This window comes from Loxodonta africana, chromosome 14 (assembly GCF_030014295.1).
Source record: "Loxodonta africana isolate mLoxAfr1 chromosome 14, mLoxAfr1.hap2, whole genome shotgun sequence".
Lineage (NCBI taxonomy): Eukaryota > Metazoa > Chordata > Mammalia > Proboscidea > Elephantidae > Loxodonta > Loxodonta africana.
The window spans coordinates 69,341,068-69,368,874 of record NC_087355.1 but is presented as its reverse complement, the minus strand read 5'-3'; the positions used below and the strand labels follow the sequence as shown (position 1 = coordinate 69,368,874).

At 41.5% G+C, this 27,807-nt stretch overlaps 1 protein-coding gene across 1 annotated transcript; it reads right to left on the bottom strand.

Moving 5' to 3' along the window:
- Positions 1 to 27,807, bottom strand: MAL2 (mal, T cell differentiation protein 2). Its single transcript, XM_003408159.4, has 4 exons — positions 27,676 to 27,807; positions 9,790 to 9,960; positions 3,161 to 3,316; positions 1 to 831 (listed from the first exon to the last, which is right to left on the bottom strand). The coding sequence occupies exons 1-4, from the start codon at positions 27,805 to 27,807 to the stop codon at positions 760 to 762; spliced, it is 531 nt and encodes a 176-aa protein (XP_003408207.1). The 3' UTR covers positions 1 to 759.

Genomic DNA, 27,807 nt, shown 5'->3' with positions numbered 1-27,807 from the left:
TATTTAACCACTCAACAAAAAGGTAATGTGATTATTGCATAATGAAACCAACTATTAGGTGGCCTGTTGAATTGGTTATATAACTTTCATGATCAGTTCAATAAAATATAGAACACATAACTAGGGTTTTACATCGTAGGTCAGCAAACTATGGCCCATAGGCCAGATCCAGCCTGCTGCCTAATTTTATAAATAAAGTTTTATTGGATCACAGCCATGCTCATTTGTTTATGTGATGTCTATGGCTGCTCTCAAGCTACAATGGTAGAGCTGAGTAGTTGTGACAGAGACTGTACGGTCTTCAAAGCTTGAAATACTTACCATCTGGCCCTTTATAGAAAATGTGTGACGATCTCTGTCTTACACAAAAAGATTCAGTGGGAGCCCATTTGAAATGTGGTTTAAGGGAGTTTTGGTTACCTATTACTTTTAAGGTATAGGTGTCTCAACAACCAAACAGAATGAAGAATATCTGCTTATTGTATGGATATAAAGAGTAATTTTCTTAAAACAAAAAACACCACAGATGCAGAATTAAAAAGTGAGATGAAAGGCCATTTCTCTGTTTAACATAATAAAATTAAGATTCTATCCTTGAAATGAACCAAAACATGCACTTAGATTCTCTTTATATATTAAAAACAAAAAAACAAACTTGTGTAATGCTGTTACATCTGGACAAAACAGTATCCAAATGGATGAGACATATGAAGTACATAAATGAAAGTTAACACACAGGCGGTTAGTCTCGAAGGAGTGTTACGGTCGCCATCTTCGTAAAGCCAGACCCAAGCTGCAACCATAACAAGCTGTGGTCACAAAGGCAAAAATCTAAGAAAAAAGAAACAGAAACTCACATCAGATCTATAACACTAAGAAAACCATCATCCTAAGGAACAACTATTTGAAGACTGACCCACCTACGTGAAGATATTTCAACACTTACAGAAATGTTTCATAGTCACCTTTTTTTGATAGCCTGATAGTGTTTCATCCCCTCTTCTCACAACATCACCCTTCCTTTAAATATTCTAACCTCCAATAATTTTCTCATTTGTGGATAGCCTTATGCTGAACATTTGTTCACATACTGGGCCCACTTGTTAGTTTTTGCAAAAAACCTGGCAACTGTATTAAGAAACTCAGTATGTGGTACGGGCTTATACAGTGACCTCACAGCCAACGAAGGTTAACAACTACCCAAACTTGAGGACGTATCAAATCATTTCTGTGACAATAGAAAGTGATTTCACACTGAACAAAGAAGACCCATTGTCTCTCTCCCTCACCGTGTGGGAGATGGTCCTCACGCATGGGTCTGTGCTCTGCCCTGCACTACTGTCCTAAGTATTCAACGAGGATTTCTTTAGCACCAACTGTGCCCAGCACTCCATTTGGTGCATATAAACAGATCTATTGTCCTTGCTGTTTTGGGGTTTATGATCCATAGAAGAATACAAGACCATGTGGTTATATTTGGTAAAATATTACGATTCAGTACAGGGATTGTTAACCAGGAAACTACACTCTGGGAAGGAATACCTGATTCATCTACAGACAAGGGAACATTTCACAGTTTACTATTCTGTTACTGTCCACACCCTTTTTCTGCTGGTCATCTCCCTGACAGGTCTCTAGTTTAGAAGCTGTCCCCTGAAAGAGGATGATCACTTTTGACATCTATTATTAGTGAAAAGGAAGTTTCCACTTTCTCAGATATGTTAAAATAAAAAGAAAAATGAGGAACTTTTAATATAGTGTTATAAATGAACGGCTCATACATTTACGTGCTATTAAAACTCAAACTAGAGATTCATTTAGACTGGAGTGTATGGATGAAATGGGACTCAATTTAGAACTTAAAGCATATATGGGTTTACAGAAGCAGCTTTACTGGGACAGAGAAAAAAATGCAGCTTTACTGGGACAGGTGAAAAGAAAGCTATCAGGGACAAAGTCACAGAAGAGGGACAGCCAGGACAGTCACATCATGGAGAACACTGACTGCTGGGCCCTTAGGGAAAAGGGATGCAGGTCAGAACAATGACATTTGACATCTTAAAAATTATCTGTAAAAAACAGGAATGTCATTTCTTTAAATTACCTATATCAATGCAAAACTGCAAACTCAAACACAGTTCAAAAAAACGTCCCATAGAAAGAATTTCACCTGTGTATCATCTATTCATGGCTGGCTTATTGGCCTCCTCTACTTGGCTGCGCTTTCCTCACTGGCAGGAACTGAAACTAATTCACCCTTGTCCCCAAAGTCCAGGAAATTACCTGGCACACAGTAGGCCCTCAATAAGTATTCATGGAATTAAAATGAATTACAAGTAGGTGTTGAACAATGAAGGACACAGTGAGAAACACACCTCCCTTACAATGTCTGAAGTTACGAGCACAATGAATTGTTTTCACAAAGTAGTCTTCGCCATGCCAGGTCTGACTCCGAAGTCCACTTACTGTCCTCTCTATCAAAACGCCTCTCTATTGGTATAGCGACATTACAACCCAGAATATTGCGCTGCCTGTGTAAATGCCCATGTAGGAAACAATGTCAGCCACAGGAATTGTTCTTATTCTGCCCAGAAGAATCTGCTAGGCTGAACTGAACTTACCAGGGGTGAGAATTATAAAGATACACCTATACAGAAAGCTAACAATTCTGTCGAATTAACATTGCCAATTTGTAAATTGGCCCTCCAATGCCTTCAAACTGGCTGTGATCCTGCATGGGTGTCAACCTCTTTGTGCCTCAGTTTCATGATCTGTAAAATGGGAGGTAGTAACAGCACTTTGCTCACAGGCTAATTGCACAGGTAGAAAGCAACGATATGTTTAATGGTAGTGGCTATAATTACTGTTGCCTAAGGAGTTTCTGGGCACTGGGTTTTTTTTTTTTTTTTTTTTTTTAAAGGGGTTTCTTGGAGCCCTGGTGGTGTAGTGGTTGAGTTCGGCTGCTAACCAAAAGGTCGGCAATTCAAATTCACCAGCTGCTCCTTGGAAATCCTAACGGGCAGTTCTACTCTGTCCTATAGGGTCCCTATGAGTGGGAACTGACTCAATGGCACCTAACAACAACAACAAAAAAGGAGTTTCTTGGAGACCTTGGCAATGGAGGGGGAGTGAGGGTAGGCTGCACTCATTGGACACTTACTGTGGCTGCCACGTTTATGTTATACTCGTTATCAGTCAGAAGTGGCTCTGTAGTTGTGGTTGTGTTACAACGCAGATAGTGCAGGGATGTGGCTGCTGCTTCCAATAAAAAGGCTCCAAAGTAGAAGACAAACACAGTAAAGTGGTAAGCAAAATCCTGAAAGAGGAGGAGAAAGAAAGAAATCTACAATTAAAAATACTATGCTTTTTTATTTGTTTTTATCTTAAACAATAAAGTTTAGGTTCAGGAAGATCAGAACATTTACTCAAACAATCTTAACTTTACATTTGCCATTTATTTTGGCTTCTTTAGCAGTGTCAGGCTATTAGAATCCAAGTGAAAATCAACCAGCCCATCTTAATTAGCATAGTAGCAAGCCTTCTGATATACTGAATTAAACAAAACCACACCAGTTGCCGCGGAGCTGATTCCGACCCATGGGGACCCCATGTGTGTCAGAGTAGAACTGTGCTCCACAGGGCTTCTACTGAGTTTTCAGAAGCAGACCACCAGGCCTTTCTTCCAAGGTGCCTCCAACCTTCTGGTTAGTAGCTGAGCATGTTAACTAGTTGTACCACCCAGGGACTCCTGAATTTTATAATTCGGTTCGGGTTGAGGTGCCATAGGGGTCAATATCACATTCATATAAAAAAGAAGTAAGGTATGCTGTCCTTGAAATTCCAGTAAAATAGTTTAAATTACATCTTTTTATTAAGTTATATATAATGAACATAATACATATTTTATAGTTATTTTATTTTTGAGCAAGTGTTATTTTTATCCATTAGATTGTCATGCCATACACTGAAAGATAGAGCTGGCCTGTTACGTCATAGAATTCACTGGCATATACTGACAAAAAGTATAGAAACCTTTCTTCCAAAGCTCAGTTGTTTATTAGGTTTTTTTGTATGCTGCTGGCATTACTGTGAAGCATAGCTCTATTAAAATTTATACTGTCTTACCTGAATTAATATGCCATCAACACACTCCTGTTTGTGTTAACAACTCCCATATATGAGACACTTTACATATGTTATTACCCTTACAATGGCCATTTCTGATCCCTATTTTACAAACAAGTAAAAATCTTCCTCCTTTTCAGTTAAGTGGCTGTCCCCAAGTCATACAACGAATAACCTTAAGGGGGAGGACTCAAATCCACATAGGTCTGCCTAGCTCCAAAGTCCAATTTCTCTCCTCTCTATCAAATTGCTTCTATCATTGATATAGTACTATCACAACACAGATCACCACCCTGCCTTTATAAATGCCCTCATAGCAAATGATGTCATTCACAGGAATTGTTCTATTATGTCTAGAATACTCTGCTAGGCTGAGCTGAACTAACCAGGGGTGAGAACTACAAAGACACACTGCTAACAAAATTCTTTCTACTTAACGTTGCTCATTTGTAAATTGAATGACCAATGCTTTAAAAAAAACTTAGGAAAAGTGGTGCATGGTGGCCACATGCCTAATCTATAGGAGAAATGCTCAAATACATGCTGTGGTCATTCAACAGATGGCAACTGACGAAGGTCAAAATCCACGTTCAAATGTCACTACTTTTAGGGATTAAAAATGATACGGCTCGGTCTTAATTAGCAATAATGATTAAGGGAAAATACGTCTGGGATCATTAAGCACTCATTTCATTTACTGACGTGGATCCTCAGAAATAGCTTATTTTATCTTCAAAGGGAATGGAAAAGCTCTGTCACAAGGCCTGCAACTCTTGGTATGATGTGGCCCTTGGCTTCCTCACCAGCCTCACCTGAGGCTGCCCTCATACCTCTTTGAACAACAGCCACTTTGGCCTCATTTTGGTCACGAGGAGACCTGGTGGCACAGTGGTTAAGTGCTCGGCTAACCAAAAGGTTGGCAGTTCAAACCCACCCAGAGGCTCCGTGAGAGAAAGAAGTGATGATCTGCTCTGGTAACAATTACAGCTTAGAAAACCCTATAGAGCAGTTCTACTCTGTCATATGAAGTCTCCAAGAGTCCAGAGTCACTGTATGGCACCTAACAACAACAGAAAGCACTCTGTATCTTAAAGCTCATACCCTTTACTCGTGGTATTGTCTCTGTCTGAAAAGGCTCTTCCCACCACCAATTACAGCCTGTCTACCCCCACACCTTTGTATTCCTGCCCAATTTTGCTCTTCTTTTCAGGAGTCTTAGAATGGAATTGTGGGTCTGAAGACTTTCCTGGTCCAATCTTGTTTCTCAGGTGTTGCCACCCAAGAAACTTCTTGCACTCCAAACGTGGATCCGTTACTCTAGGACAGTGGTTCTCACGTATTAGTGCATATCACTATCGCCTGGAGAACTTGTGGAACCACAGGGTCCCATCCTCAGAGTTTTTGATGGAGTCATTTGCATGGAATTTGCATTTCTAATAAGTTGCCAGGTGAAACTGATGCTGCTGGTCTGGGACCCTTTGTGAACCACTGTCCTAAGCCCTTGGCACCCTCTCATTAACAGATGACGCCATTCCCTTTCTTGGTGCCCTTCACACGCTCTTGATTCTCTGCCAATCTGCTCAATGCCCACACGCCCCAGAGCGCTGCCCCACTTGTTTTCATCTTTTCCTTGGTCCACCACAACCTCAAGCCATAGCATGTTTTATTCACCAACATATGACTATCCCCCACATTCTTATCTTCAGCCCACACTTTGTTCCTCAGCGTCAGAACTGAACTTTCACTAAATAAAAAAGAAAGAAGGAAAGAAAGAAAGAAAAACAACTGTGTTGTAGACTGGAGAATCCTGCTTTGCATAAAGAAAGGGCAAGAGCCACTTTGAGTTTCAGGATTTTTATTTGTAAACTCGAGGACAGTAACACTTGTTTTTCAATAAAGAACTGTTGTAAATATCAAATGAGTAAATAAACGTGAGGGAACAGCAAATATGGCTCAGGACGTTTAAGATACTAAATGAGTGATGTCCATAATACTCAAGGAGGAATCACAATCAAATACGTACCAGCCACATTCTAGAGAATGCAGGGAAATGTGTTTAATTGTACACATAAAGAATTTTTTTCTTTAGATCTTTTTTTCTAAACTATATCCTGCCTTAACCTCCTCCTAAAGACAGTATGTAAATATGGCATCTCTTGTTTCAAGTTAGGCAAAATGATATTCTTTCTTCTCCACAGAAAGCCAATAAAAGAAAAAAATTTTAAACCAAAATCTGCTTCTTTTTACAAACTTGGAATGGAGCAAATTTTTAGCATTTAATGTATATTATGAGTCGAAATCAACTCGATGGGAATGGGGTTTGTTTTTTTTTTTTTTTTTTTTTGGTTTTGGTATTGCATATTATTTCGCCATTTATACTAAAGCTAAAAAGCTTGGGGAAAATATTGAAGAGACTCATCAGGAATGTTAATTTAATCTCATGATCAATGTAACTTACATGCAATACTGTAGTCAATTTCCCAAAACAAGTAATTTTAGAAGATAAATTATCAAAATGCACTCTAGTTTTCTTCATGCATGGCATACAGGCAGCATTAAATTATCATCACAGGGGAAAACAATTCTGAGCAATGTGTCTCAGTTCTGGAATGTAGCAATTAAAAACTGTTACCATTCTGTGACAACTCTGATATGCCTGGCTCAGAAATTTTCCTGGCTGAGCTTAAAAGGTGTATCATATTGCAAAACCTATTAGTAAGCCGTGTAGTCAAAGATGACTGATTATGTAGAAAATCACAAAAAGAGAAAAATAATTCCCAAACCATTATTTCCGAATAAGGAGGGCATTTAAGTAAAATCCTTGAAAGCAAGAGTTGGCTCTTTGAAAGTATGGCCACCCTGTGGGGTGTACCACAAAGTGACAACCACTGCCCTGTGTAGAGTGTGTCGCTAGTACCATTTTTTCTCATAAGAGTGGACTTGTTGTCATTAGCTGCTGTCAAGTCAATTTCTGATTCCTGGCAACTCCATGTGTGTAGAGCGTTTTCAAGGCTGTGACCTTTTGGAAGCAGATCACCAGGCCTGTCTTCCAAGGTGCCTCTGGGTGGGTTTCAACCACCAACCTTCTGGCTAGTAGTCAAGCATCAAGTGCACCCAAGGACAAGGGTAGAATACCCCAGGTGAAAAACCACAGGATAGTCTTTGTAGATGACCTACAGAACCGACAGGTAGCCCTCCCCAATTTCAATTGTCCCTTTTTCTCATGTGGTGGTTTAATAAAAACAAGAAAACTCTTACGTTTTATTATCAGGACATTAGATTAAAAAAACCATACCACGCCCGTTGCCATCGAGTTGATTCCAACTCATAGCAACCCTATAGGACAGAGTAGAACTGCCCCATAGGATTTCCAAGGAGTGCTGGGTGGATTCAAATTGCTGACGTTTTGATTAGCAGCTGTAGCTCTCAAACACTATCCCATCAGGGTTTCCAGACATTAGATAGAATGCTAAAAATTGGGGGTAATGCAAATTTAGGCAAATTAATAACTGAATAAGGATATTAATTACTGTACTCAACATCAGAGATAAGACTCAATATAAGCAAAAGGAAAAAAAAAGATGGTATAAACATAAAGGTCTAATCAGACTGGGAGTGATAGTCAAAGTATAAATATTGGTTAAGGATGTACATCAAGCAACTACAAAGAATACTGGACATTACAAGATCCTAGAGACTCCCTGCTTTACCAGGTGCTCCCTTTAGCTTCTGGGATTACTGGAAGGTCCAGGAAGGTCCGAAGAAAAGGACCAGGTTGGCGGATGGGCACAGCACTTGAGGGGATGAGGTGAGCTGGACAGTGACTATGTATAACTAAGTATAAAAGTACCCACAGGGCTATGCTGGTATGTACTGGCTTAATATTATCTTTGGCCCTGATACTAAAAGACCCTGGTGGCCCTGAATAATACAAAGGGCTAACTGACCAAGTCCTTCATACATTACTATGGAAAAGCCGGGCATTTAGAAAGCAGAGGTTAAGCATCTCTCTGTAACTTTTGATCTTCAATATCTGGCCAGTTATTAGGAATATTTTCTCATCATCAATAAGAAATATACGCAGAAGTGTAGAAACACACTCTATTAGCAACCTAACAAATAGAAGCATTCTCAAAGGTTCATATTGCATTGCAAGGCGTATACAAGGAATTAAAATGATTATGGAAAGTTTACTATACACCAGACATAAAACTAAGCATTTTATACATACATTATTTCCATTCTTCTTTAACAGCAGCCAGTGAAAGTATTATTACCACCATTTTACAGAGGGAAGAAATTGAAATTCAGAGAGGTTGAACATTTTGCCCAAGGCTACACAGCTATTAAGCAAATCAAAGCCTGTGCTTGTAACCAGTGTAAAACACAGCCTCCTTGCCTTCATAGTAACTCACTCTGTCTGCACCCTGGGCTGATTTGAAGGGAAGCCACATTCACTAGACTTTACTGTTGATAACATTCAGGATTACAGTTCTTCTACTTGTGATCTATAAATAAGACCAGAACAGATATTCCCTCTAACATCTGTTCCAAAGCAATCTTCCTGCTGAATAAAATGCTATCATTCTTGAAAGAAATACATTAAAGCCTGACTAAAGGCCTCATTTGGAAATCCCGGTGGTGTAGTGGTTAAGCGCTACAGCTGCTAACCAAAAGGCTGGTAGTTTGAATCCACCAGGCGCTCCTTGGAAACCCTGTTGGGCAGTTCTATAGGCTCGCTGAGTCAGAATCAACTCGATGGCAACGTGTTTTTGGAATTCAAGTTCTGATTCAAGTTTTTAAAAACCAAAGTGTTGTCAGAACATAACAGGCGTTCTTCATAACCTTCGCTAAAGCCCTCTTCACCATCAGTGGGAGTTCACGCTTCCCTGGATCATTCAGAAACAGTCACGGAGAATGAGTGATCACAAGCTTGAGAAAGAGACCCACTACATTACACTGCAAAAGGAAAACAGTCTCCTAACTTTAAAAACATGTGGATTGAAGATTTATTTCTTGAGTGTTTGCACAATCTGAAGAACGTAATCCATGTCACTGAACTGTGAATGCAGAAATTGTTGAGGTGGTATATGTTTTGTTATGTATATTATCAACACAACAAAAAATGGTAAAAAAAAAAAACTAAATAAAAAGAAAATTTATTTCCTGACACCCATCAATTCTTGTTAATTTATCTGACAGGAATTGATAATAAATATAAAATATTCCCTTTTCTAAATATTTGGAGAGCAGAAGATATCATTACTTGTTTTCTGAAGAGATTATTTGTATATTAAATATCTGACAGAGAAAGCAATGGAAAATTTCAAGGTATGTGTTACAACAGTCACCTCCCAAAGACACGGGTTCAATAGATCAATAAGTGTAATGCAATTCATTTGTTGCAGAAAATAAAACAGTTTCTGACTAAAGTTCACCTAATTCATAAAGGTGTAGCTCAGTGCTATCAGCATGAGGATTTCAAACTGGGATCCTGCTGCCCTGTAATGCAGCCACAAAGCAACACCTCAGACCCTGTGGCCTGACCTTCTTTCTCCCACTAGAGGCACAATAAATCAGAACACAAAATCAAGCATTTCAGAACAGAATGAGATATTTATAAATTTCCCACATTTTCCTGGAGCAGACTTAAAAATCCCTTACCAGGAAGTTCCAGTTGGCATTAATCCGAGTCACCATGCCAGACACGAACACGCCCAGGAAAAGGAGGGAAAAGAAAAATGCTGCCACGGACACAAACATGACCCATCCTTGTAGCAGAGGTAGAGGAACATTGGAGGAGGCGACCAAAATCCACACAAGTCCCCCAAACACCTGAAAAAAATGAGACAGAGAGTGATAGGTTTGATTAAAAGAGATCGTTTGTGCAACAGAATTAAAACACACTTTTATCAACCATATCGCTCCCTTTTATCTCCCCCAGACCTCTGCACACATTCCTGAACCCCCACCCATCATTTTCTTTTTCATCATCTGAGCTACCTTCTTCCCTCAGGTGTAAGACCTGTCCTTCTACTTAAGAGTCCTAATCCTACTCCATGCCTGTGTCTCTACATCTTCCTCCATGTTGGAGCTCTTCCTCAGCCCAAGCACACGCCAAGCATTCTTTCAAATTCTAAAACATCTTCCCTTGACCCTGTAGCCACTCTAACTACTGCCCTCTCTAGGTATTTTCCTTTACAGCCAGTCAGTTTTAGAAATTCTTCTGTATTTGGTTTCTACTTCCTGTCCTTGAAGTTGTTCTTCAAACCACTGTAAACTGGCTTCTATTCTCTTCACTTCTCAGGGAGTTTATTAGTAAAGATCAGCTATCACCTTCTAACTTACCACATCCAATGGTCATTTCGCATTCCTTATCATGACTTATTTGCAGCATTTTACATGCTTGCCTATATTATGATAATAATAGCCGTAGCTCCTTTAAGTAACTGTAAACAAACTCTACCATCATTTATTGAGTATCTCTTACATGCTAGGATGAGAATAGGTACTTTAGATATTCATTGATCTAATATTCAATGAATACCTATAATAGGCCAGGCACTATGCCGGGTGCTGGATAGAGTCTAGACATAGTCTCTATAACTGAGAACTCACAGTGATTAGAGGAAAGAGACAATTAAGCAAGTGATTAAGATGCTGCTTGATAATGTGAAACTTGAGCAAGTGACAGCAAGTTCCCCATGCACCAAGTAGGAAGAGCGAGAGGTGCACGCTATAGACTGAGCAGAAACTGTCTTGAAGGTGATAGTCAATGAGATGAACTTCACTCAAAGAAAACAGGAGGCCACAAAATCAGGTTGACCAGAACAAGCATGATCAGATTTACATTGACAAGTATCTCTCCAGCCAGAGAGTTAAAATGGACTGGAGAAGAAAGAATGGAGGGCTGAGGGACCACACAGGTGACTATTCCAACAGCAGAGTGTGAACTATACTCAGGGCAGTGATGGCAGAGAGAAGTGAGTGGATTCTGTGAGAAATGTAGAAGTAGGCATTATGGTAGTCAGGAACAGGTCAAATGTAGGACATGACAGAAAAATAACAGGAAAGTACCCAGATTTCTGACTAAGGCAACCAGGAATGTGTTAGAAAACACAGGGGGAGAAATGGTTGGGGGCGTGAACAGATGAGTTCTATGGATCTAATGTCAACGGTCTCCTCCTTTGCATGGACATGGCAGATCCTTTAGATCACACCAGTCTTTTTCATCTTTGTCTCTAGGCGCTAAGTCCCTTACATTTTGCATTCAAGAAGAAGAATCATCCAAAGTTCAAAGACAAAGCTATTTCACATCTCGGGGCTTGACACATGCTGAGCCCACAACGTCACCTCCTTCCATATTTAAGAAAGTCTCATTCACGGCTTGTCTTAGTTATCTAGTGCTGCTATAACAGAAATACCACAAATGGATCGCTTTAACAAACAGAAGTTTATTTTCTCACAGTTTAGGAGGCTAGATGTCTGAATTCAAGATGCCAGCTCTAGGGGAAGGCTTTCTATCAGCTCTGGAGGAAGACGCTTGTCTCTTCTTAACTTCTGCTCCTGGGTGATCTTTATGTGGGCTGGCATCTCTCTTCCCCCATCTCTGCTTCTCTCGCTTGCCTGTTTAATCCCTTTTATATCTCAGGGGATTGACTGAAGATCACCCTACACTAATCCTGTCTCATTCACATAACAAAGACAACTCATTCTCAAATGGGATTATAACAACAAGCTTAGAAGCTAGATTGACAGCACATATTTTGGGGGAACACAATTCAATCTATAACATTCCACCCTTTGGCTCCCCAAAATTCATGTCCTTGCCACATGCAAAACATATTCAGCCCATCACATCACCCCAAAAGTCTTAAATCAATTCCAGGTCCAAAATATCATCTTCAGAATCATCTAAATCAAATATAGGTGAGACTTTAGGCATATTCCATCTTGGGGCAAAATTCCTCTTCATCTGTGAACCTGTGAAATCTAGACTACAAGTTATCTCTCTTCAAAGGACAATGATGGAACAGGCACAGGGTAGACATTCTCATTACAAACGAGAGAAACTGGAAGAAAAGAAGGGATAACGGGCACCAAGCAAGTCCAAATCCCAGAAGAACAGTTTACATGAGCTCTCAAGGCTTAAAAATAATCCTTTCTTCTCTGAAACCATCTAGGCAATGGCCTGCCCTCCAGACTCTGGGTGTTGGCCAGGCCCTCTGGGTTCTGGGTGGAGGTCCCTCAGCCCTGGGCTTCAGCTCTGTCTTTCAGGCCCTCTGGGACAGCAACTCTGTTCCCTTGGCTTTGAGTGTCCCCATTCCCCCAGTCCATCTGATTAGCGACCCTACCCTCTTGGCCCCAGCAGGCCCCATTCTTCTGCCTCTTGGGTATGATAGCCCTGCTTCCTCAGCTTTAGGTGGCAGTCCCATTCCTCTGGCACACCTTCACAGCAGCTCCACACTCCAAAACTGAGTTGGCAAAGATCCAACTCTTTGAAACCTAGGAGGCTGTGACCCCACCCTTTGAGATCCAGGAGACCACGGCCCCACTCTTTGAAACCAAGAAGACCTTGCTTTCCATACTCCTTCCAACAGTTCTGCTGATCTCTAAGCTGCTCCAGGGATGGTCCTTTTCTTTTCTTGGAGGACAACAGATTTAGCTCCTTTGGCCGGTTTCCTGTCTGCAGAATTCCAAGAGGCAGACAATGTCCTTTCCTTTCATTCTTTCTCTGTCCCCTCTGTCTAAGCTATTGGGTTTTCTGCTGTGGTAGATGGTTAGATACATCAGTCACAGGCTTAATCTATTTAACAAAAGATTGTGTCACCATGTCCTTGCTGAAAATTCTAGGACACATGTCCTTAGTTTGTACAACAGAATTTTCCAAATCTTTAAGTTTTGTTTTCATTTTGCACAGTTCATTTTTAAGTCCATTTCTTCCATGCTGCCCCTTTAAGATCTTGGTTAGAAATCTCCTCAACCGGATATCCAAGTTCATCACTTACAAGTTCTACCTTCTACCAAACGTTTGAACATAATTCGGACAAGTTCTTTGCCACTGCACAAAAAAGCATCACCCCTCCTCCATTGTCTAATCACATGTTCATCATTTTCTTCTAAAGCCTCACCAGAATCACATTTAATGTCCGCGCTTCCAGCGACATTCTGCTGATGGTGTCATACGTAGTCCCTAAGACAAGACAGACTCTCCTTATAGCTCTCTTCGCTTCCTTTTGAGCCCTCATCAGAACTGCCTCTGACATCCATAATCCTACTAACAGTCCCTTCAAGGTAATCTAGGCTTTTACTATTAGGCACCTTAAAACTCTTGCAGATGCTACCCATTACCCAATTCCAAAACTACTTCCATATTTTAGGTGTTTGTCAGAGCAGCACCCCCATGTCTGTTTTAGTTATCTAGTGCTGCTGTAACAGAAATACTGCAAGTGGATGGCTTGAACAAACAAACTTATTTTCTCACAGTTTAGGTGGCTAGAAGTCCAAATTCAGGACATCAGCTCTAGGGTTAGGCTTTCTCTCTGTTAGCTCTGTCTCTTCTGAGCCTCTGCTCCTGGGCAATCTTCATGTGGCTTGGCATCTCTCATTCCTCATCTCTGCTTGTCTCGTTTGATTGTTTCATCTCTTTTATAACTCGAAAGAAACTGACTCAAGATGCATCCTACACTAATCCTTCCCATAGCATAACAAGATAACCCACTCCCAAATAGGATTAGAACCATAGGCACAGAGGCTATGACTTTTTGAGGACACATTTTAATCCATAACATAGCTCATCCACGATATCACGTCATCCAAAAAGTTGTTCCTGAGTTCCACCTAGCTCAGTTGCTCCTCCCTCTCCTGGGATATGTAGATATGTTACACTGATGAAACACACTATGATTTGATCCCATGGCTTTCAGTCTATCTGCACTATTAGGCCTTCTTGGTGACATATTGCCTTATATGTCTCTGTATCTGAAGCCATGTATTAATTCACACAATAGTCCTTTCCTACCAGTCAGGCACAAAGCCAGATTTAGCAACACAAAAAACTAGGCTACACACCTGCAATGAAGGCATCTACAGGCAAGTGGTAATGTCTCTCTCCTACCCAGAAAAGTTGTACAGGCAATATGTTAGAAACATATTGTGCATCTGGCACAGAGAGGGCTTGCAAATATTTGCTTAGAGAACAAATAAACTCCAAGTGCCCGTATGAGTCTCCTCTGATGGTTGGAAGTGTTTAAGCTCCAAATGTAAAAAGAAAAAAAAAAAAAGTAATCCTCTGTTCCTTGCTGTTTAAGTAACTAGACAGCATCTAAATGGAACAAGTCACTAAAAGAAAAAAAAATCACAAGATTTAATTCAAATCTCAAAAAAAAAGTACCACCAGCCATGCAATTTTTTTACTTTAAAGAAACATTTTTTAAAGCACCATAAATTTTTACTTGAACGTCTATAACTAAAGCACCAGTCTAATAAATTTATCATTGTGGTGGTATATCTCAAGTCCCAATTTCAAATAAAAAATTAATAGTCAACCCATAAAGTTCTATGAAATTAATATAAATGATAAATATTAATGCATATGAAACATTTAACCACAACTTTATCAGTGGCTATGAAAGAAATAAACTTGCTCCTGGTAAAAGGTTCTCTACACTTTCATACTGTTTATTTAATAAATATTTGAAGGTGATAAGAATGTCTTCAACAGGCCAATTTTTCCTTTTTTTCCCAGCCTCTTCTTTTGGATAGTCTTTCTTTACTTTCCCACTACGAGTAGCTTATATTAATTTTAATACAGTTCAAAGAATATACATCATTATTAAATAGTCAGAGTTCAAGGATCATTTACCAAGAGCCTCTGTACAGATACGTTGTTGCTTGCCACGGAGTGGATTCTGACTCATGGATATAAAGGGTAATAAAGAACAACTGGCCACTTGTTTAGAAGGGGGAAGCAGACTGAAATAGATATGCATAATAATGGGATAGAGGGATAAACCCACACCCCTAAAGAAGGGCCAATATGATTCTTTGGAATTAAAACATTTAACAGACCTGGACTGGACATCAATTGGGCCAGTCCTTAACCTACTGCAGGAACTACAGAGTACTCAACAACAACAACAACAAAAAGACAAGGTTCTGTCTTCAGGAGCGCCAAATAAGGGAGAAACAGAAACCATTAAATCTGCTTCAGGCAGCAGATTGTGGTGACTGCTATAAAAAGAGCTCAACACAGTGTGCTCGAAGAGACTGGGAGGGGGAGACAAATATGACGGGAGGATGGAGAAAGGTATGCAGAGGAGGTAGGTTTTGAAGTAACCTTTCAAGACAGACCAGGGCTTTGGCAATGATGCTACAATGTGAAACAGTACAGATTAACTGTTCTTGTGGTACTCAAAATTACAGCCCTTCCAAACACCTCAAAGGCTTGGAAAGGAAACTAAGTGTTTACATGAAGAAAGAACAGATTCGCCTCCCTATCTGTGGTGTGTGTGTTGCATGGAAGGGAACAGGGGATGGAGGAGGGGCATAAGTATGTCCCCGCTCTCGCTCTCTTTCTCACATGGATGTAAACACTGTATCCCTGGATCAGAGATGCTGTGAAAGCCAGATTTAAGTCCTGCTCACCAGGGTCACTTTGGAAGATAGAGGAGGAGCCAGCGAATATACCCAGTCCACGTGGGAGATCACTTCCTTGTTACAAGAGTGTCACACAGGTGGATGTGTTACCAGGGCTTGGTGCAGTTACTTCTTCCCTACTTCATGGTTTCCTTTTGCCAAAAGCTACCTCTTCTCCTGAGTTCTCCAACCTGGTCTCAACTTCCACTACCGGGATTTTAATAACATTACTGATAAACACTATATTCACTTCAACTAATTCTGGGCTTTTGAAGGCTGTCATGGTTTAGTGGTAGAATTCTTGCTTTCTGTGCAGGAGACCGGGTTCGACTCCCAGCCAATGTGGCCACCACCCATCTGTCAGTGGAGGCTTGCCTATTCCCATGATATATATAGAACAGGCTTCAGTGGAGCTTCCAGAATAAGACAGGCTAGGAAAAAAGGCCTAGAGATCTACTTTAGAAATCAGCCAATGAAAACCCTATGGATTACAACAGTCCAACCCCATTGTACGTGAGGTTGCTATGAGTCTGGGGCCAACTCTACAGCAGCCAAAAACAATAATAATAATTTGGGGCTTTAGTAAGCTCCAAGTATTTACTAGACATTGCAATTATCAGCATTCCTGTTTTAGTAGATACAAGTACTTATAGGGCCCTGCTTTTAGAGGTGAAAAGCAGAGCAGAAAAATGGTTAAACTGTTTCAAAATCCACAGGAGAATGGTTGTGAAATGTAGCAACTGCAGTGTGTACACTCTGTGGAGAAGGGCAGAATGCCACATCGCGCTCACGCTCTTCTCATCTTGGATCTGAATTGGCATTTGACCTCCTGTCTGTCACTGCCTTCCGTCACTCTCTGGGGTCCTAAAATCTGATCATGATGTATCAAACCACCAGGTGCATCTCATTCTGAAAATTTTCAAGAATGAAGTCAGGGCTCCTGACCCCCCATCTCAAGCTCTAACTAAAAAGACTACCTTACCTTCAGGTAATGCAAAGGTGAAAATCTTCTAACACTAAGTATCAGCCTTCCCCTGTGACTCAGTTAACCCTTATCTTCTTAGCCGAACTTTAGGTGTACCTGGTACAGGTTACAGGTACTCAAATACGTTCTGAGCTAGAGTTATTAAATTACTACACATTCCTAAAACAACTAATCTCCTTTGTGATTTGATGCATTATTTATTATTTTACTTTGGCCTCTGACAGCCAGAAGGGTGGGTGACTTGGCTGAATCTCTCCCATAAGAAAGCTGAGGAAGCGATCACTGCAAATCACATTGAATGTAACCCTCAGAGCTGGAGCTGTAACACATTTTTACTAGGGACTGTGGACTGGTAAAGATACGTAGCCTCGCGGGAAAACGCGGCACTGAGCAAGCAGCAACTCTTGCACTTCTGACAGACCTCAACTTGCCTCCTATTTGGACTGTCCCCTGCCGTTCCCAAAGGATTTCTGCCAATACCGCTTTTCTTGTCTAGTGTCACTTATTTCCTAATAATGTCCACTTAAAGATGCCCTCCAATGTCTTAGTTAATAATTTTCAAACCACCTTCATTTTCCTATATCCTTATTATTGCATTAAGTAAACAGGCTCATTCCTATTCTGACCTATTTGCAGTTAACATTTAGAATGAGAACAGGGAAAGGTGAGTGAATCTGGAGGTGTAAAAGACAGGTGAGACCACCCCTAAGGAAAAATGCTGCGTTACCTAAAACTCTGTACAGAACAAACCACCCCCTCTTTTCAATTCTACTATTCACATATTGGTCATTGCATTACTCTAAAGCAGTGAGAATGAACAAACCAAAATCAGCCAACGAAAACCCTATAGTTTCCCCTTCGAGGGGAAAAATATAATGCAAATCTTCCAGTCTGGCTTATTGAGTTAGTGGTTAGTTTGGGTAAAAGTTTGAAACTGGTAACAGAAATATTAAGATTCATTAACATCTCAGCACTGCTCTAATAGCTTCATTTGTACTAATTTAATCCTTACAAACCCTGATACATAATCACTATTATTCCCATGTTATAGATAAATTAATTGAAGCACAGAGCCATTAATAATGTGCCCTATGGTACATGGTTAATAAATATTAGACCTGGGATTCGAATCTGGCAAATTGGCTTCAAGAGCCTATGTTCTTAACATCATGCTATTCAGGATCCTTCAGGGTTTAGTGTTCATTCTAGATCAGGGTTGTTATCCTTCTTCCACGGACTGGCTTGGAAGTAGCGGTGGGGGAGTTGTTGAGTGCCTGAAATCCTATCAAATTGGGTAAGCAGCTGCATATGCATTTTTGAGGACAGGGTCCACAGCTTCCATCTGAATCACAAAGGCATCTGTGGCCTTCCAAAGTTCAGAACAGTTATCTCCCCAACCCCCTCCTATTTTAATGGATGCTTATTCATTAGTTATCTGCACAGCAATTAACATGAAGAGTTACCAAAGTGTTTACCATGCTCAGACAACTTACCATTTAAGGAACAGACTAAGTACAATTAGCTCCATCTCATATACAATTTGTATTCCAAAAGATTAAAAAAGAAAAACTAGGAACAGTCTTTAGTGAACAGATACAATATCATGACTAGTACATGTGTTTATAACCAAAAATAAACCAAACTTGTTGCTGTCGGGTCAATTCCAATTTATAGATACCCTATAGGAGAGAGTAGAACTGCCCCATAGGGTTTCCTAGGAGTGGCTTGTGGATTCGAACTGCTGTCGTTTTGGTTAGCAGCCTGAGCTCTTAACCACTGTACCATCAAGGCTCCTGTGCTTATAAAGCAGTCCATAAAAATCTAAATTCATTCACAATGTCACTGTAGCCTAGTGTACTAATAAAAAAAAAAATTTTTTTTTTTTTTTTTTTTTTTTTTTAATGGTGCCCATCTCTCCAAGCTCACTTTCTCCCCTACCAACGACCATTTTCTTACCACCCTCTTTGCACTTTGGTTTCCCTCCCTCCTCCCTTGTGTAGAGAATCAATCACACTTGTCCATGCTTCTGTCTAGCAAGCCGTCATCAAAGCTTTTGCTGGATAACTAAACTCCCAGCATTCCTTCCAGATAGGCTTCACTGACTGTTTGTCAGCTGCATGTCTCCTTTACAGTGCTTGCAACAACTGGATTGAAATCATGGGTTCATGTGCCTGTATCCCCCACTGGATTGTGAAGTCACAGTTGGCAACATTGCCTTAAACATCTCTGTGTGGTCAAACTAGAGCAGGTAGTTACTGCTACAGAAGGTGTTTAACTGCATCCACCTTGTAACGAACGGAAATCAACTAGTGTGTCCAATGATGATTCTAGAAGAAAATGCTCCAGAAGTCCAGTCTGGGATGTTGGAAACACACTGCTCATTTCCTGCTACATGGGAGCGTTTGAAAATAGGCATGAAGACTAGTGAAGCAGAACATATACTGGCAACTCTCACCACCTAAGGCAAGATCTCAGGAGCCTGGGGCAAAAAAGTTATGGGAAAGCTACTACCTCTTGCCAGTATAGCTCATGTCACCCCATTTTCAGTCTTCTTTAGGCCCAGCTTACCTACTCTACAAAAACTGCTGCTGGTAATTTTGACCAGCATAGTGCTGCTCCTGGATCTCATCTTCGCCCTTCTGCTTCCTTCCATCCCTCCCCATTTACCCTCTCGCCATCCTGATTTCCATCCCAGCTGTTCCTGGACTAGCCCTGGTACAAGTTCTGAATTAGGGGCACCAGTCAGCAAGGTTTATTATCAGAGAATGGAAACCAAGACAAGTTCCAGGAAGCAAAGAGAAGTGATGTATATAGAAGAGTTCTATGTACAAAATACACTAACGCAAAAAATGTTTTGCCTTTCAGCCTTACATTCGAAAGCTTTAAAAATATGTTTGAGGATGCTCGCCGTCTGACCCAAACTTCCATTTTAGTTTCTTAAACAGTTGATGTTAATATTAAATTAGAAAGTGCGTTATTAAAAAGGAGACGTTATGTCCCTGCCTCATTTTTATTCTGATTTCTACTTTCCCTTGATTTTAAAATCTCAATTTTTACAATTTTTTTTCATGTTTGTACGTAACTAGTTACTACCCAGGTAAAATGTTTATGCACACCATTGCCTTGATACTGGCAACAACTGTACACATCACTGCCTCTTTCTTTTTATCTTCCTCCTTCCAAAAGCTATTATATGAAAGTTAGGAATTGTGCATACTGTGACTATGAAAGCCTTCCAAAATTGGAGACATGAAATTCAGGCCATTGGAACTCTCATCCATTGTTTGTGAGAACTGAAAACGGTATAGCCACTGTGGAAAACAGTTTAGTAGTTCCTCAAAAAGTCAAACATAGGATTATCGTGTGACCCAGCAATTGCACTTGTAGGTATATACCCAAGAGACCCGAAAACATATGTCCAAACAAAAACTTGTACACAAATGTTCATATCAACGTTATTCATAATAGCCAAAATGTGGAAGCAACCCAAATATCCACCATTTGATGAATACATAATAAAAACATGGTGCCGAAATCAACTGAATGGCAATTTTTTTTTTTTTGGTATATCCTATGATGGATGATGGAATATTATTCAGCCATAAGAAGGAAAATATTGATACATGCTACAACATGGATGAACCATGTAAACATTTATGTAAAGAGAAAAAAGACAGACATAAAGGGTTACATACTGGATGATCCCACTTAAATGAAATGTTCAGAATAGGCAAATCCATAGAATGAGAAAGCAAATTAGTAGCTGTCAGGGCTGGGGAGAGTGGAGAGAGGGAAGTGACTGTTCAATGAGTGTGAGGTTCTTCGTAGGGTGATGAAAACGTTCTGGAGTTAGATAGTAGTGAGTTAGATAGCAGTATTGGTTGCACGACATGTCAATGTACTAAAGACCACTGAGCTGTAAACCTTAAAATGCTTCAAACTGTGACTGTTCCATGAATTTTACCTTATTTAAAAAAAAAAATTATGTCAGATTGTAGATACTTCAAGAACAATTGAGACATCTTAAGAGTTGGGCAAGACTTAAGAAGTCATTGCCTTCAAAGGTGCCCACCTCCACTCCAGCTGGTTTCTCTACAATATTTTCACATACTGTTCAGCTTGTCCTACAGAACAATCAAACAGCATTTGTTAAGTACCACATGTGGATGCTATTGGATATGCCAACATGGTTTCTGTCCTCCAGCACTACACAATCTTTCTGTTCACCCATGTCAACGCAGATACGCCACGTCCACAGCTCCTACCACCAGGTACAGTAGTTCTCTCTGGCTCCACAAATCTCCTCTCCTTGACCTTTTCGTTTGGAGCTCAAGGTCAATGTTTTCAGCAACTTGGTTTAAAGTTTTTCTTATTCCAGTCCTTAATATTTCTTACAGGGCTGCCAATGAGGGCAAAAGATTATTGAAAATAATCTTTGGCAGGCGCATTGGCTTGTTTTCTCTTATGAAGTTTTAAAGGCTCTTTTCATGTGGATGGAAATTTTTAACTCAAAGGCAAAGGAAAAATCTTACTTATAGTATAAAATGCTTTTAACAGACAAACATGTCCACAGGTAGACCCTCTTCATCAAGCAAGCACACAATATCCCTCAGGATCATAATCTATTTTCTAAGCAAGAAAACTCTACACACCTGAACATTTAAGTTAGTCAGCCTAGGGCCAAATCTTGGGTAGAAAATAAGCCGAAATCTCCTCCTCCTCCACAGCCTCTCTCACCATCATCCTTTCATTAATATTTGTTTTGCTGGCATAATTCCTCTGAGTTACATTTTTATATTTAAGTTTGGTTTAGTGCCATTTTGGAAACCCTGGTGGCATAGTGGTTAAGTGCTACGGCTGCTAACCAAAAGGTCGGCAGTTTGAATCCGCCAGGCACTCCTTGGAAACTCTACGGGGCAGTTCTACCCTGTTCTATAGGTCACCATGAGTCGGAATTGACTCGACGGCAACAGGTTTTTTTTTTTTTTGGTTTTTAGTATCATTTTGGGAGATATTGAACGTTCCATACTTGGTTGATGTTAAGGATTAAATTGTGTCCCCCCAAAATATATGTTGGAATCCTAACCCCTATACCTATGGATGTAATACCCCCAGTGCCGTCGAGTTGATTCCGACTCATAGCGACCCTATAGGACAGAGTAGAACTGACCATTAGAGTTTCCAAGGAGTGCCTGGCGGATTTGAACTGCCGACCCTTTGGTTATGCTCTTTGAAAATAGGGTCCTCTTTGTTATGTTAATGAGGTCATTATCATCGTAGGATGTATGTCCTAAACCTAATCACTTCTGAGTCATAAAAAGAGCAGATTAGACACAGGAGCAAGCACACACTGGGGAAGATAGATGCAACCAAGGAAAGCCCAGGCTACCAACAAGCAAGGGTCCGACATGGCCAAGTCCCTGATTTGACTGTTAGCTTCCAGAACTGTGAGAAAAAAAAAATTCTGTTCTTTAAAGCCACCCACGTACGGTAATTGTGTTACAGCAGCGCTAGCTAATACAGTTTACCTCCTAATCCTCAAAGATGGCGCTTTCTTCCTATCCCTGTCCTCCGCCTGCTCCCACCACATAAAGAATAAACTCCAATGACTTGGTCTATCGTTGCTCATCAAATCACAACCTGAAGCCTATCTCTTTTCTTCCTCCTTCTCCTGCCACCTGCCTACCAGTTATGTCAAACCACTGACAGCTGGCACACTTTTTCTCATCACGCTCTTTCTTGTGTCTGGGATCTGCACATGCCCTTGATTCTACTTGGAATCCTCTCTCCCACTTTTTCTGTCTACTGAACTTGTACTCATTAATGAAGGCTAAACTCAAACATCACCTACCACTGAAGCTGCCTGTGCTGGTCTCCCCAGTAGCCAGACGTAGTCTACCCCATATCTCCAAAATAATTTTCATACACCTATTTTCGCACTTAAAACACAATGTTGTAGTTATTTCTTCCCTTTCTGCTCCGCCATACATTAATTTAAGGGAAGGAGCTATGTTAACCATCATATTCCCAGAGCATGAAATAAAGCCTAACACATAAATAGGTTCTTAATTTGTTACACAAAAATTACTGTGGAACCCAAAACACTGTAGTTAGAAGCATGTGATTATCTCCCATAAAGAGAAATGTGAATGAAGAACTTGAAGAACATAAGACAGTTTCCTAAACCGTGAAACACACTGAATTCAAGAGTGACCTTTATTCTTTTTTGTGTCTAACACTGTTACATCCAATCTTTCTTGCGGATTTTTCAAGATAAGCCCACTGAGGGCAGGGACCTGAAATATCTTGCTCAGCCTAATAGTATATGCTGCAATGCCATTTTCTTACAGTTCCTCTGTCCTCTGTTGAGTACCTCATACCCATGCTCAGCTATTAATCCATGATAATGAAACATTTCTGTCTTTTCTGGAAGCAAGCCCATTTCCAGCACAACTCCTTCCACAGTATTTCATGATGTACCTGCCTGGGAAATGCTTTAGCTGTTTCATGCTTAACTCTTTCTTCCCTGAATGGTAGTTATTTTTATGTATATCCCTCAGCTAGGTTATGCATTCTTTCAGACAAATGAGGGTCTAAACATCTTTGTTTCCAAGAGAGTATTTTGAACACAGTAAAAACCAAACTCGTTGCCATCAAGTAGGCTCTGACTCATAACGACCCTTTAGCACAGAGCAGGATTTCCAAGGAGCAGCTGGTGGATTCGAACTGCCGACCTTTTGGTTAGCAGCCAAGCTCCTAACTGCTGTGCCACCAGGGCTCCTTGCACACAGTAGGTACTCAATAAACACCTGGTGAATGACTTAGAAAACATTAATTTAGCAAACATTAAGAGACTGAAAATGCTAACTTTTGAAACTGATGTTTTTCATCCTAAACTAAAAGGCTTCACTTTGCAGAACAAACTTAGTATTAAAATCTTCATGGCATGTGTTAACATGCATTGGGAAGTCGAGTGGAGGCCAAAAACCAAAGGACTGACAATTTAGGTTTCCAAGAGAGGAACAAAATTATCTCAAAAAATTTCATATGCATGTGAGGCTGTAGTATTCTTCACCTATGAAACCACTGCTATAAATTGACCTGGTGTGAGTAACCCGCTGCCACCGAGTCAATTTCGACTCACAGCGCCCCTACAGGACAGAGTAGAATTGTCCCATAGGCTTTCTAAAGCGTGGCTGGCATATTTAACTGCCAATCTTTTGGTTAGCAACGCCGGCCGGGCTCCTGGTGTGATTAGGCCAGCACTATTCATATCTTTTGTATTATCTCCCTAATACTCATTTTACATAAAATTGACTTACATCTAAAGAGATTGTGGATAGCGTACAATCAGGGGCATTGGAATTGAATTTTTTTGGCAAGGTTAACTGGTTATTATATGGTCCCTGGGTGGTGCAAAAGGTTAAACACTCCGCTACTAGCCAAAAGGTTGGTGGTTTGAATCTACCCAGAGGCATGTTGGAAGACAGGCCTGGCAACCTGCGTCTACAATGTTGGAGCCTTGAAAACCCTACAGAGCACAGTTCTACTCTGCACAAATGTGGTCACCATGAGTAGGAATCGACTCGATGGCAACTAACAACAACAACTGGTTATTGCGAGTACTCAAGTCCAAGATCACAGCCTCATTAGCTTAGTCAAGTATTGTTAGCCCAGTCCACCTTTGTCAGGATAGTTTTCACATGTTACATTCCAGAAGGCTACAGGATATAAACGGGAAAACCTTGACAACAAATGGATTTGAAAAGAAGGTCAAAATTAAGGAGGAGTTTGGGGATATCCAGGCACACTGGCAGAGGCTAAAATAATAGATCCCCAGAAAGGAGAACATTCAGAGTTCAGGACTGCGCCTGGGGAATCCTCACATTTAATCTACAGGGTGAGCAGTTTCTGAAGAGGAGCCATGGGGAGCCAAACATTTTAAAGGAATGGGAAGAATGGGAAAACTAGAGGGAAACTGAGAAAGCCAGGACCAAAGGGGCTTCAAAAGTGTTTGCTTAGTTCACAGCTGTACGCCTACTAAATGTCGGCATTCTACTGTTTAGGATACTCTCCACCCTCTTAAAACATATAATCCAATACCTTTAAGCAATCTGGAAGAGTAAGAGACATGCTTCAGTGTGGCTTCTTGCTTCGTCAAGGTCACTAGCTTCACTAGAACACTGGCCCTCTTAGGGGAAGTGTGGGGGGAGGTAGATATTCAGATAGAAAAGGTAATAGAGGCCTCAGATTGAAACCTATCCAGATGTTTGGCCAGATGTTTTCATAAAAGTGAAAAGCAAACTGAAATGGCCTTTGGAAGCAATGCTGCTGTATCTAGATAAGAGTCCTAGGTGTGTTTCAGGTGGGGCTTTGAACTGCTTCTGTTAGGTTCGAACCCCTGCTAAGAATCTGCATTTCTAACAAGTTCCCGAGCAATCCTAATACTGCTGATTAGGGACCAATTCCGAGAACCACTAGCATAGCAGTGTTCTCAAAACTTATTCTATATAAGAATCACCTGAGGGATCTTGTCAAAATGTAGATTCCGATTCAGTATACCTACCGGAGAAATCCAAATTCTCAGCAGGGGGCTGGACTGGGAAATTAATGGGTTTGAAGCTCTGGTCTCAGGGGAAAGAAGCCAGAGGAAATGAAGAGATAAGGAGAATGGACTGGATACTTCTGGGACACTGGGATCCCTCCTAGGATGGGGAGTGGAAAGCAGCTTTAGCACATGACAGAGTTCACCTTTGCAAGAGAAGAGCTGTCTTCTCTATAGAGTCTTGATGAAAGGCTCCATCTATGGTTCGAGCCATGGCTGTGAATCAGAATCTCCAGGGGAGCTTTCAAAAAAAAAAAAAGCCTAGCTGACTCTGGGCACACCCCCAGGGACTCTTATTAAATTAGTCTGGGGCTGGCAACTGTATTTTTAAAAACTGTTCAAGTGATTAGGTACAGGGACAGTCGAGAATCAACCACTAGGCTAGATCAAAAAGAAATATGGGCACCCAGGGGAAGAGAAAGTTGAATGAGCCACCTTCCAGTTTTTCCCCTCAGAGTTAGGCACTGTTATCAAAAGTGTGACATGACCATAGGTGGCTCTTGGTTGGATGGCACGTGGATAAGCCTTCTTTATTCATATATCTATATCTAGATGTAAATATAGATAAGCTGTGGATACACGAATACAGATTTAATATGTAGAAATATACATATTTGAATACGTACTAAAAATATAATCAGCATATCTAATTTGAGATTTCATGTATATTAACACTTAGAATGAGGATAAGGTGGGTACCGTAGAGTCTATTTAAGTGAACATTATGTAAATTCTAGCACACTGGAATGCGGATATGGCAGACACTTATAAAAGAAGTATGCAAACAGCTGGAGTTTGGGGAACAACAGGACTAAGGCAGCCTCCATTCCCACCACTATTGAGTACATTCCGACTCATAGGGACCCTGCAGGACAGAGTAGACCCTATAGGACAGAGTAGTAGGTTTCCAAGGTGCTGCTGGCGGATTCAAGCGGCCGAGCTCTTAAAATTTTTCATCACAGATCTTGCTATTTTTTTAGCTTGTCTCCCTCCCCAAGCAGCTCAGCCAGCCGAATGACATCGCCCTGCTCTCGCTCACCTGGATGTCATCAGAAGCATTTAGATGCTTCTGATCTGGGCTCAAACTCAAAGCAGCCTTTCTTAGACTCACAGTCAGGCTGCCATTACTGATGACTTAGCCTGTAACTCATATGTGTCTCCTTTTGCAGATTCAAATCTGAGCTAAACATACGATGCCTCAGCCATCTAAGCATAGTAGGGCAGGAAACCAATGCTCACCAGGTGTTCCAGCCCCACAGCCCAAAAGTGAAACCGAAGCGACCCAAATCCAGGTTATGCAAACCCAAAGGAGGGGGTGAAGGGAGAGATGAAAACTCCCAAACGGAGCAAACAAAACCAGCCTGCAGGAAAGGCAGACTCCCTAACATTTCACTATTTGCCATTCTCAAGGCATGATGCAAGCTCGTTGCCCAATTTTTATTTGCACACTTCCCCCTTGTCCACAATAAGCTTCAAAAGCGTCCAGCTCTACAAAATTACTTAAAAAAAAAGTTTCTATCTAGTCTAAAGAGGTTGCATGACAGCCCTGGTGACCCCATCTCTACCTGGGCGAAACGGTGTGCTTAGACAAGGAAGAAGGCGCAACAGCCGGCAGCGAGGAACTTGACAGCCCCGTTTCCACCTTTCCTCCACCATTCTCATGCCCACTTGGTTAGGGAGCTGTCAAGTGCATGTACATACCTCACCTTTCTCCCTGCCCTGCGTCCTGAACCCGCGCCTCTCCCCAACCCAAAGGGCACTAAAAATTGCAAGGAAAAATTTTAAAAAAGACACGTCCAGGTCTTCTGCCCTCTCTTTCCTCTTCCTGGTGCCTCTCGTCCCCTCTATCCGATCCTGGCAGCCTCTGGTCACCCAGTCATCGACTACACCTTCTCACCACCCAACAAAATGGCAGGTTAGCAACAGGCGAGGTCAAGAGCGCCTGCTCTGACTCTAGCCAAGCGTGGCCCCTGGCCAAGCCGCCGTGGGTCTCTGACGGCGCCCCCAAGTCCAAACACCCCTTTGCCCTAGAAGCCCCCAATCCTCGGCCTCAACAGGCCGTCAGCTCCCTCTCTCAGGGCCATTCCTGCCAGCGGCGGAGGAGCAGGTGCCAGCGTAACAGGTGCCAGGCGAGAGGGCCCGGGTGACTGCGCCGCCGCCAGGTTCCGGCTGCGCTGGACACGGCGAGGACCTGGGGAGAGGACGCAGGGAAGGCCACATGGAGGGGAGGGAAGCTCGGGGAGGTAGAGGGAGCCAAGACACAAGGATGCCGCGCCTGTCCCCGCTCCCCCGGTGCGCCCCGCACCGAGGCTGCCCCACTTACAATCTCCAGGCAGACGAAGGCGCCGGAGTAGGTTCGCAGGATGTCAAAGCCGACGGGCAGAGTGACCCGGGGCGAAGGGAAGGACGCGGCGGGGTTCGGGGGCGGCGGGACTGACGCTCCGCCGGCCGACAT